Raw genomic sequence first — 12,686 nt, 5'->3', positions numbered from 1 at the left:
AGATAGAAAGACCCTCAGTTGCACAGTAACTAATTAACCAATATTCTGGCCAAATTTAAGATCATTTGTTAGAGGAAATAAGAACCTGTTACTTCCTATTCCTGTTTTTCATAGTATTTGAGAACTATGCTAAGTTCCTATGGAACTAAATGAAGACCCACAATAGCCATATGAACCTAAGTGCTGCATAATAGGCAAGACTTAGAAATCTCAGCATTGCTACACAGTTTGTCAAATAGTTGAGATTATGCCTAAATTAGACTGAATTTGATAGATAAATAGTAAAGGGAAAAACTTTTAAACAGAGACTTTGTTACAGAAGTTGGCTCTCATTCACTTTCCTTCTAACAATGACATTTTCATCTGATCCTGTTTTTTGTAACTACTGATTTGAAAATGCCATGTAAATGGCACTGGATCAGACTCTGTCAAAAATATAATCCTATAGGGTTGTACATGTGAAAACAGATCCTCCCCCATTCCAAAAAGACTTTTAAAAGACAACACAGAGAATAAAGGCCAAATATATACATGTATCTCTTTTCTTTATCCAAAAGACAGGCAGAAGAGGCAATTACTGGAATAGTATAAATAGCAGGGTTTTTTTTTTAAGGGAAAGTTAAGGAACAATAGAGGGAAACAGATGCTATCTAAAGAAAGTATTTAGAACAGATAAAGGAAACATTTAAATGAAAAGGGATGTTGCCCCCTCCCCCAAAGAAAAAGACTAGAAGACAAGTAAAGAATGCCTTTAGCATAACTTCATTTTGTGAGAAGTAATTAATGAGAAACATAAATATTACAAAAGCACTGGAAAAGGCATTTGATACAAGTTGCATAGACGTATTTTAGTCTTTTTACCTCTAAGCCAAGGAATGCCTGCACACTATTTGTTCTATCAAGACAATCCAAGCAGTTTGTTCGAACTGTACCACTCTGGCATCTGTAACAAATTCAGTGAAATTAAACAGATAGTTTAAAACAAAAATAACAAACCTAAAACAAACTGAGAAAAATTAAGCTGATTAAAGTGTAGCATCTACTTTCTCCCCCCAACTTTCTAGTGTAACAGTTCTCAAACATACAAAAAAGATGAAAGAATTTTACAGTGAACATCCATATACCCACCATCCAGATTCTACAACTGTTAACATTCTGCCATACATTCTTTTTTTTTTAGATTTGCACGATAGATTTTATTATCTCCATTCAATTTGTTGAAAATGCAAAAGACTTTAGAAAGTCACAAGGAATTACATTGAATTGTTTTCTTGTCACCTGACTTTTGGGAACATAGAGAAAGGGAAAAGTTGAGTACTCTATTCAGATGCCCCTGAGGCCAAGAAATATTAAGACATTAATTTTAAGAGAGAAATGGAATAGCCTCAGAGATAGCAGCATGAGATCTGGAGCCAGATAAATCAAGCTCTACCATTTCCTAGTTATGTGACCTGGGGCAGATGATAGCTTTATGCCTCCACTTCCTCAAATGTGAATGGAGATAATAATAGAACTGATCTCTACGATCGTTATTATACTTGTAAAAACTAAGTGTACTGCTTGACCCATGGTATGTGCCCAGTAATGTAAGCTATTACTAGAAAGAAAGCAAAACAAGCTTAAAATCAAGTATAATAAAGGAAGGTATTTTATTTAATTAAATAAAATTATAGCAAAGTCCCAATTTAAAGAAAAGAGAAACAGAGCAGTCAAACCTTTGAACTTCACTTCCATTGAAATAAAAAAATCCATAATCCAGAAACTTCTGGACTTGAGGTTTAAGAACACTATGTAATTTTTCTGCCTTTCCTCCTTTAACCATTTGATGATAGTCAAAATTCACCATCTGGATATCAGTTGCATGTTCAGAAGCTTTCAAATGACTCTGAAAATAAAAGGCAAATATTCAATTAAATGTTAACTAAATATGATCTTATCAATATACTGTTATAAATGGAACTTTACATTTTAAATGAAAATCTCAGCAGGTCCTTGAAATCTTACTAATCTCACAAAGCTTTCATTGCCACTGGCAGTAAAATGGAAAATTACTTGCTAATATCTTATGGCATCTTTTTCCTAAAACCTCATATACTATCCCAGAGAGATTGGGTATGACATGATTAATATCAGGGAACTTAAATAACATTCCCATCTGGTTTAGAAAATGAAAAATGATTTCCAACCACCAGCGTTTCATTTTTTACCATAAAAATATAGTGACTGTTTATATCTATTACAGAATCTCAAAATAAAACAGCTTATTTTTTAAGACAAAGCCCATCAAAAACTGAAAAATTCATTTTTTTATACCTTCATTCAATATATACAAACGTTTCAAAAGTTTACCATAAAAAGTCATTCTCTAAAGTATAAGTTGTTTATTAACAATATTAAAACAAAATAGCCAAATAATTAATTTTGGACTTCATTAGCTTAAACTTTAGAAAATGTTTTCTAACCATTTTGTTTAAGTTTATAATCTTATGTAACACTATAATTTATATCAATTCAAACTCAATAAACATTTATGAAAAATATTTTTCCTTAGAAGTCAGACATTTCTTTAGGTTCTTATTTAATGAAAATTCTCAAATTTTCTCTCATCAGTACAAGAAGTCTTTTGTGTACACAAATGCATTATTCAACATTTCATAGGTTTAAAACAGTGACTATGGTTTCTAGGAAATAGGCAAGATGATGTACAGATGAAGGAAGAAACTGCCTGTTATCTTTATGCCAGTGACAGACGAGCATCTTTTAGGGGGAGGGTATCCTTCTGCTTCTCTACAACATAAATAAGCAGATTAGAAAACAGGGTCAATTGCCTTGAAAGCTTTCCATAATCCCAATTTCAGCAAGGTTACCCTAAACTGTTGCCTAATTTCCCCAAAGAATGAATGGTTCCAACAAGTACCCAATCTTTTTCTAGGAAGTAATTTACTTCCTGGAAGAATTTGATTATTATATTATTTAAAAATACCATTCTAGGTGTCCATGGGCCAGAACAGAAGAAAAACATGATCGTACTTACCTGGAAAGCCTTACTTAGCATATGTTCCCCTTCCTTAGATCCAAGCAAATTTACTATTATTTGTTTACCATATAAATTCTTAAGTGTTCTAAAATGCCTATTAAAGAAAGAAAGGAAATAAACATATGCCAAATGACAAGCCAAAAACTTTTTTCAATCAACAGGAACCCATTATTAAACAGGACCCACACGGCAGTATTTTATTCTTTTTTTTTTTTTTTTGTCTGTGCCTTGAGGCATGTGGGATCTTAGTTCCCCCACCAGGGATCGAATCCAAGCCCCCTGCAGTGGAAGCGCAGAGTCTTAACCACTGGACCACCAGGGAAGCCCCTAAACTCACAGAATTGGCAAAACCGGATACAAATCCATTCCACATGGTCTCAAGACTCTGAATTTATAAAAACTCAGTTAATGCAATTTCCTCTCTGACTTAAGCTCCCACCTATGCTAGAGCTGTTGGAATCATCCAGATCCCTCTCCACCCTGAGGCTGAAGCTAGACAGGCATGGAAAACACGAGCCACCCAGCTTGGCTGGGAAGGCAGCAAGGGCAGAAGGCGTAGGGCTGCACCTCACACATGAGGACATCACACGCTCCGTGAGTATTCAGAGAGACCTCTTTAATAGCTCTAGCCTTAAGAAAAAGAGATCCCAAATATAAGCCTTTATTTGCTCCAGCTTCTAACCATTCCAGAAGCTAGAGAGCAATGCTGTCCAAAGGAAATGTAATATGAGCCACAGATAGAACTTAAAATTTTCTAGAAGGCATATTAAAAAAGTAAAACTCAAAAGAGGAAATTAATTTACATACATTTTATTTAACCCAGTACAGCTAAAATATCATTTCTACATGTAATTGATATATAAAACAAATATCAATAAAGTATTTTGCATTTTTTTTGCACTAAGTCTCAAATCCAGTATATATTATATACCTACAGCACATCTCAATCTGGACTAGTCAATTTCAAACGCTCAAGAGTTACATGTGGCTAGTAGCTACCGTACTGGACAGCGCACTGGTAAGAGGTAGTTTTAAGGCCCAGACAACAAGACCCACACACCTAGTGCTGTCACCCCTAGAATTCATAACAGTAAGTCTCACTGTTCTCCAGTTAAATTAGGAGTCAAGAAGAAATTTTCCTTAGAGCCAAAAAAGCTGAAATGAATCAGTAAATACAATTACAACTAGTCTCACTGCTTAGCAATATCAAAACCTACAGCACTGGGGCTTCCCTGGTGGTGCAGTAGTTGAGAATCTGCCTGCCAATGCAGGGGACACGGGTTCGAGCCCTGGTCTGGGAAGATCCCACATGCCACGGAGCAACTGGGCCCGTGAGCCACAATTACTGAGCCTGCGCGTCTGGAGCCTGTGCTCCGCAACAAGAGAGGCCGCGATGGTGAGAGGCCCGCGCACCGCAATGAAGAGTGGTCCCCACTTGCCGCAACTAGAGAAAGCCCTCGCACAGAAACGAAGACTCAACACAGTCATAAATAAATAAATAAAGGAACGTGAATTTCTTAAAAAAAAAAAAAAAAAAACCTACAGCACTATGTAAAAATAATCAGTCTTACCTGTCAAAAGCAGGTGCATTGGCTTCAAACCCCCTTGACATACGAACACGATGAGATCCCACCTAAGATAAGAAAAATATGTTTAATCATACCAAAAGCCAACATGTAGACAAAAGAAATATTGTTTACAGTATGTAACAATGCATTTGCTAAACACCCAGTAGTGAGGTGAGTGATTGCCATTCATGATATTCTTTAAAAAACAAGTTCTAGGAGGTTCTCATCCCTTTTATTTTTTAAAACACAACCTCACAAAAAAAGAACTAGAAGTTAGACCACTATGAAACACTTGTAAACTAACAAGAATTTTTATTTATGTAAGATATTTTTAAGAGTGCTTTCACATACATAACCTTGTTTTAAGCTCAAACTACGTGCCTTTATATGTCAACCGATATTGCCATTTGGGCAATAAAAAACCAAATACAGCCAAGTGAATAAACTTGTCCTCTCAGGGCAACAGCATTCATTTCAAAAAATATTCGCGTGACAATTCAGGCCTCCTTACCAAAATTCCTACTCTTCCGGGCTGCCGACAAGTGCAATGTCTACATATTCTTTTCTTCTCTGTTATGCTGAATACTCTATTCACTCCTCCCTCACCCAAAGATCCTACAAATTAAAAATATTGTTCCTGGAAAAACAGACTTTCCAAGTCAATCTCTCAGGCACACAACTATAGTAACAGCACATTCTGCAGAATCAGAAAATCTGGGTTAAGAGAATTAAACAAGATGGAAAATAACTACCGATTGTGTTTTGTTACAGTTTTTCTTTTCTCCTATAGGAAAGCGACAGAGAGATGAGGCAGAACTGAGAAAGGTATAACAGATGCCAAGAAGATATACAGCAGTGAGACCAGATTCTTTCCCTGAATTTCACTTTTAAACATTTCCCTGAGACTTTGGGATCAAAGTTCCCCAGAATTCGTTCTTGCTAATCTGTGAACAAAGCGACTTTAAAGGCGGCATGGGAGAAGGGCTGCCAAATCAGTCATGCAGCTGGACAAATAAAACTAGAAAATAAGCACTAATATGCCCATCCAAGTTCAAAACTGAATTAACAGTATTATCATTCACTCAGCATTACCCCTCCTGATCTGATGAGACAACTGAATGACTGTCCTGAGAAATCAGTGGATTCTCTCTTTAGTGCTTTTTATTCTTAGTAAGAAATTGATTAGCCAAATGTCACATCTATATTCCATTTCATTTTCTAGTGCTTAATAGACTGTATAAAATCTTAAATTTTGAAAGATGTGTGCTCCAGGGCTTTAAGCATTTTAGGCGGCAGAAAACTTTCTCTTTGGAGTCCTCTCAGGTAATTGCCTATAACTCTATAAAAGTTCAAGACTTGGCATTTTGTTTATTCATTAACATTTATCTTGCACAGTACTCTCAACTGTTAAGAAGGTGTAAAAAATACAAGTTTTCTCATGTTTTTTAGGTAACGGCTGTCGTTGTTCCCTGCTGTCTGCTCCCCAACACATATACACAATTAGCTACACATCATAACACAGCAATCTGTTGGTTAGACTAGACTAGGTTTTATTACTCAATGTTAAAAAAAATTCTATAATAAAAAAGTTATGTCAATGGTGATAAAAGTTTTAAGGCTTTAAATAACCATAAATTTACCCAATTAAAAAAAAAAGTTACATCAAAGATATTTTTAGAAAACCATTTCATTGGGCGGTATGGAACATCATCTTCTGACAATAGTATTGCTTTGTGTTCACATACTTCTGAAACTTCAATTCAACCAAAAATTCAATGTGCCACACCACACCAGGCATAGATCTCATGATGCTGACCATCTTTTAAGACTAATATAGGCTATAATATAATGTAATGATATAGTATCAGAGGAACACTACAAATTATAAATGCTAAATACCTTCAAAAAAAAGGAAATCATAAGTGAAATGAGTGAGTTGCCGGCACTTGAAATATCACTCTCACCTGAGCAGCACCTTATGACAACTCTTATGATGCCTCAAACTAATTGATACTGATATTTATCTTTTCCATAAAAGGCGTCTCCCCAGATTGCAAGCTCTCTCTGAAGCATCACTACAGTCTTTGAATTTCTCATAGGATACAAGACTATATACACCTAATGCGTACAGAATAATACACGTTTAGAAGAACTCAAGGATTTCATGAAGAGATCAGTGTGGAGTGGTGACTGGAATCCATTCCATGAGATCTGAGTCGGCTACTGAAGGACAACAAACCTTCGTTTGGGGAGCAGAGGATTCTTGCTGGAAGTAGCCAGGCATGAAGCCGGATAAGCTGAGGAAGCCAGAACGTGAAGAAACGGGTGCCTAGATCTGATGAGTGTAGTAGATCAAAAGTGGTACGAATGGCCAGAAAGCTGGGAGGAGACCAGTTAGAAAACTGTGAGAATCTTCCGGGCCAGAAGGAATTATGAAGACCTTAACTGAGATGACAGGAGTGGGAATGAAAAGAAAGAGAAAGTCCCAAGACCTAGGAGAAAGCTGGGGCTGAGCGTCACAGGGCTGCCTTGCTGGCTCAGGACTGGCCGCTGGAGCATGCAGGGCTGGATACGCCACAAGGGCAGCACGAAAGGATACAGTACAACACAAGTTCTCTAATTTGAGTGGTTAAACTAACCACTCAAATTAAAAGGCAGATTCCTGGCCCCATTCCAAAAGATTCTATTTTTGAATCTTTTCAAAAAGATTCAAGTTGATTCAAGTTGAATCTTTCAAAAAGATTCAAGTGAAGTTGAGGCCATGAATCTGCATTTTAAAATCACTTCCAAAGATTCCTTTAAAATATTTTAAGAACCTGAGAGGAATTATTCATGGAGGAAAAGAGGTAGAACAAGGGACAACGGCCTGAGGATTCTCTGTCCGTGACTTGTGAAGTGCGACATCTCACTAGGCAACACTAACTTCAAGGATCCCCAAAAATAAATCCCAGTCCCGAGAACACACAGGACACCTAACGACCATTTACCGCCACCCTAAGTCAAAAGTCCTTATTTGTCTTCTATGAGAACATGAACTTGGGGTCTTGATATTTTTATTTTTTTAAATCAATATCTATTATTTTCATTCCTCTATTACCTACTCTTTTAGAATGGTGGGGAAATGATAAAAGATACTCATGAAACGAATCCATCCCTGTTCAAAGAAAGGCTGGCTTTAAAAACTACTAAGCTAAATAACTGGGAACTACTGACCCAATCCTCAACCCAACCTGAGACAACAGGCCAGCTCAGTGACGATTTGGCAGAATTGCTGGACTGCCTTGATGTCTCAAAAATTACTCTCTCTATCAAGAAAGGCACGATTTAAAAATCTGTAGTTTTCAGCCCATAATCAAATGACATTATCCAGCCAGACTACCTGTGTGGACAGGCCACAGAACACAGAAGGAAGTCGGAAGGAAGTCCCACCCAAGGAGGATCCCTCAGTGTAACTACTCAGGATCCAACCTTACTGAATAACCAAACACTGTAATTCTGAACTTCTTAATAACACAGAAAGCAGTAAAACAGAGGGCCTATAAATAGGCTATTACAATCTCTTATACTAGCCTGTCTCTAAAGCAAAAGCATTTACCTTGCATCAAAGCAAGGTTTTAGAAATTTCTTAAAGCAAATATTCCAAACACCCTTCTCTGGTCACAAAAAGTTAGGAGAAGTGGGGTAGGGTTGGTATTCTTTCCCAAGAGAGACTTGGGGAACAATGTATCTATTTAAGTTACGCCTATATGCCAAAGATAAAACCCACATGAGTTAAACTGGTCTTAACGAGAACTCAGGAATTTTAGCAAAGCAGTACAAGTATTAATCCTTGTTAATTCTTAGCCTGTCTTGAATAAACTGCCTTATTGAAAAGGTTCAAGTGGTCTGCAATTTTTCTCCACAATAACCATCCTAGAATGTAAGAGAGATCCAACTGTGAACTAAATGGAGGCAAGATTTTTTTTTTCTGTCCGTTTTCTCAATACTGTAGACTGAGGCACAAAATTTACTACACATTATATACCAGAAGCCTAAAATGAATATAATTTAACACTTTAAGAACTAAACATGTTTGAATAAAAATAAAATGCAAAATCACAGTACTATGGGCAATCCAGTATTATGATCTTAGGTGAAAAAAAATCTTACATTTTAAAGGTTAGACATTTAATCAGCAAAGGAAAGTTTAGGAAAAAATGATCAGAAAGCAAAACAGAGAACATATTCAAGATGACAAGTCACTACAAATTACAAAGTAAAATTTCAGTAGCAGATATATTCTTATTAACAACAATAGCTAACCCTTACCTAGTGCTGATGGTGTGTGTCAGTTACTATTCTAAGCACTTTTCATTTCATCCTCATAAGAACCCTAAGACCTAAGAAGTAGGAACTACTAATATTAGTCCCAGGTTACAGATAAGAAACCTGAGACACAAAGGGGTTAAATCACTTGCCCAAGATCACGAAACTAGTAGTGGTGAGTAAAGGTTCAAACTGAGAAGTCTGGTTTCAGAAGCTTTGTTTTAACTACTACATTTTTCTACCTACAGAGACTAAATTGTTATACGCTAAGATACTGAGATAGTAAGCACAGAAACACTTTGAAAATCAATGTGCCATGAAAACATCAAAATTTTAATATTAAATATGGGAGCTGAATTTCTATGGATATTTAAAAGAACATTAAAGGAAAAAATAACTAGAACAATTCCAGGACCTCTATACTTGGATCCTCATTTATGAATCTAGCTAATATTATTAGACTGAGTAATAGAACTATCCAATGAACTGATAAACTATCCTGAAACTTTAGAAAATATGGAAAGTTCTCAAGAGAAAAAAAAACTGTCAAAACACATACCTGCAACCCTGGTTGCTCCCAGAACAATGGGACAGACCCCCGGATTTGTATGAAGGAAGAAACACAGTCATCTAAGTACACAACCTACAGAGAAAAATAATGGGTAAAATATTTCCACAGACGAAGTTGTTACCTCTACATCAAAAGACAAATTTACTAACTTCTAGTGCACGCTAGTTATATCTTATGACCAATCTCTCATATACAAATGATCCTAACAAAATATCCAAAATAGGCCACTAAATAAGTTGGATTCTTTTTTCAACTAGTGATAGTTCTTCTATATACATTAACCAAGAAAATAGTGACTATAGAAGCATAAGAATTACAACTTTTAAAAAGGAATTCCTTTTGAATTTCAATATTTTATACATATACCTTCAGAGTTCATTTTTTTTCTTTAGCTTTTTCTATTTTTCAAAAACTAATTTGAAGATCTGAAATGGACTGGGGGCATGGCCTGAATTTACAATTACATAGTTTCATAGTCAAAAATATTATAACTTTTCATTTTAATGGTACTATATACTTAGCTTTAAGAGTTGGGTTTGACTTAATTTCATCAAAACACACTTTTCTTAAGTTGTCTAGCTCTATAATTGAGGATTTTAAATTCAATACTAAAATGTATGACACTGGCAATGCAAAAAGTTGTTACTTACTTGAAGAGCCATGGCTAAGTAAGTTTGTTTTGTGGAATCCTTTCTTAAGGCTAATAAGTAGCCAAGAACAACCATAAAATGACATTACAGTGTCGAAATGAGTTCTGAATCAATAAAAATCTGTTATTCTATTATTCTCTGTGCCCCTCCCCTAATACATGAATTAAGCAATATAAACATATACCTGTTCTGTTTCTACAAAATTGGCGACGTGGCCGTCATCATTTGTTCCCCTTACGTTGAACCTGGTCCCAGCTCGTTCACAGCTTAGCCTGGAAACGAGGCAAGCCTTTGCCTGTTTATGAGCAGCATAAATTGTTCTGACTTCTACTCCCCCACACATGAGGCGTAATAACCAGTCATCGCAATTCACACCATAGTGCTTGAGATGCAAGTGCAGAGACTGATTCCTAACAAAAAAAGAAGTAACTGCATTAGCGTAATGAGCACTGGACAACACACAGCGTACGTTTCAAAATGGTGCTCCTGAAACGTGCACATTAAAAAGCACCAAAAATAAATCAATTCATTTACATTCACTATGCCAGGGACTGGAAGATAGGGCTGTAAAATGAGATCCTTGGACATGTGATCTATGGTCCATAGAAAAGAAGCATACATTCTATGATTTTAGAATCTGGGCCCCATTTCTGTTATGCCTTTATTCATAATGTATTTATCACTTGTTCCAAAAAAGGGTTTCATACACATATCCCCACCCTACTTTAGAAGGCTCTACTTAAGGCTTGACTTTTATAAGGCTCCATTTTAATTAAGTTTAAATAGCCAGATGGGCTAGTGGTTACCGTATTAACGCATGTCTAGAGTTTTCCACTGCTCCAAATACTTTTACATTCTAGATAATGGATGGGGCCTGGTTGCCAAACTTTTTTGGGGCAAAGAGTTTTGTTCAAACGAACACGCAGAAGGCTGGTGACTAGGAAACAGAAAAGCAGAGTTGCTACGGCTAAAGCAGGGATGAGGGGCTGGGGTCCTGCCACGCCGGCCATCTTCTCATCCTGCTGACCGCCTCAGGGGCTCCGTCCGAACCTTATTCCTCCAAAAGCAAACATGTGAAGCTCCTCACCAACCTACCACCAAAGCAAATATACTGTTGTGCAGAAAAACTTTCTATCTGGTACTTTCAGATAAAAAGGTGCCTTAAAAAAGTGAAGTTTCTAGAATACTGAAGCTTGGTTCTCTGAGTTTTAAAACTACCAATTTAAGCGGAAATCTTTAAGTGCTTTGCACTATCTTGTTGTCTTAAGAGGTAGAAAAACAATGTCACAGCATTCTCTTGATGCCTTAGGGCCATTAATACCAAGAATACACAGCAACGCGGCTGGAGCAGTTGTCCCCAACACCCTCCTCCTCAGGCGACAGCTGTAGGAGAGAGAAAACAGGTGGTGGCCCCATGCAGTCCTGGAAAACCAGCTACAACCCCAGCCCTTCTCATCCACTCAGGAAAGCATACTGGAACGGCGATGAGTAGTAGGATTACTCCTGCGATAACATTTAATCCGATGACCGTCATTAATTTCAAAATAGGACTTAAGCTTCCACGCTTTACTATTATCTACACTGACCTGAGGCAAAGCTCAAACTGTGGCCCAGTCTGTCCAGACACCACAGCTGAGGCCCCTGTCCTAGCAGAGGTCCCCCATTTAGAGAGAAGCGGGATCCATACATTTGCTCAGGTAGAGTTTCTCCCTCTGCTGTCAGTTTTCATTTTTCTTTGCAGTCAATGCCTTGCTGTTATGATTCTGTTTAAATTTACACCTGACTCTCGACTGGCAGCAGCCTCAAATCTCCAATGGAGTAAAGCTACCTGGGTTTTTGTGATAGGAAGTTGCTACTCTCTGGCTACAAAACTTACTTGGCTGTATCCTGGAAAATACTCCTACTGTTAAGCTGCAAGGGTATGCACAATGAGTTCTAAGAGCTTTCGTTTTTCTATGCAAAGTGAAGCTCCAGAATCCAATCCTTAGCAAAACTGTAGAAACTGTAAAATGAGCAAAACTCACCTTTGGCATTTCAGCCTGTCTCCTGCTGGATAAACCCTTCAATCTGTTATCTAAATTTGCCCCACCTCTAGCCATAATTGAATGAAAAGGTACATGAATTATTCCCACTGATTAAACTTAGTGATGTTCTGGACTGCTGACCATTTCGCCAATGCATCTGCAGCTGCCTGGACTTCTAATTAGGGCAGGAAAACTTTTCTCTCTCAATCAAAGAAACTTTGGGTAAAAATGAGCAGGGGGGAAAACAGTAAGGATAGCTGCCCTAAATCCAGCTGCAACACCGTTACCTTTTGCAGAATCTTCAATGTGTCTTCCGTCAGAAAAGTGTAGGGCTGACACAAGCAGACAGGACTCCGTCCACTCATCTGTCCCACGGCCCTCCCCACTGCACCCCACCCCCATCGGCTCCTCCTCCGCTAGGCTCCAAGTCTCTGACTACAGTGCTCCAAAGCCCTTTTTCACTCTGCCCTCTCTGTTCCCCCATGCCACTCCTCTGGGCCAAGACACTTCCATGTGAGCTACAAGGTGACC

The 12,686-nt window shown here is 37.4% G+C and overlaps 1 protein-coding gene across 17 annotated transcripts in view; it reads right to left on the bottom strand.

Moving 5' to 3' along the window:
- The window catches only part of SYNJ1 (synaptojanin 1), an 86,194-nt gene that overhangs the window by 46,925 nt on the left and 26,583 nt on the right, over positions 1–12,686 (bottom strand). For all 17 annotated transcript variants that reach the window (XM_082395033.1, XM_082395035.1, XM_082395038.1 and 14 more), the window contains 6 exons: positions 10,316–10,541; positions 9,470–9,553; positions 4,609–4,670; positions 3,035–3,131; positions 1,716–1,885; positions 862–943 (listed from right to left, as the gene is read on the bottom strand). In XM_082395033.1, coding sequence (XP_082251159.1) covers positions 862–943; positions 1,716–1,885; positions 3,035–3,131; positions 4,609–4,670; positions 9,470–9,553; positions 10,316–10,541 — 721 coding nt within the window. The remainder of the gene's footprint in view (positions 1–861; positions 944–1,715; positions 1,886–3,034; positions 3,132–4,608; positions 4,671–9,469; positions 9,554–10,315; positions 10,542–12,686) is intronic.

This window comes from Balaenoptera borealis (assembly GCF_965194805.1).
Source record: "Balaenoptera borealis genome assembly, chromosome: 5".
NCBI classification, from domain to species: domain Eukaryota; kingdom Metazoa; phylum Chordata; class Mammalia; order Artiodactyla; family Balaenopteridae; genus Balaenoptera; species Balaenoptera borealis.
Note: the sequence above shows the minus strand (reverse complement) of the source record. Positions and strands in the feature narration are given on the sequence as shown.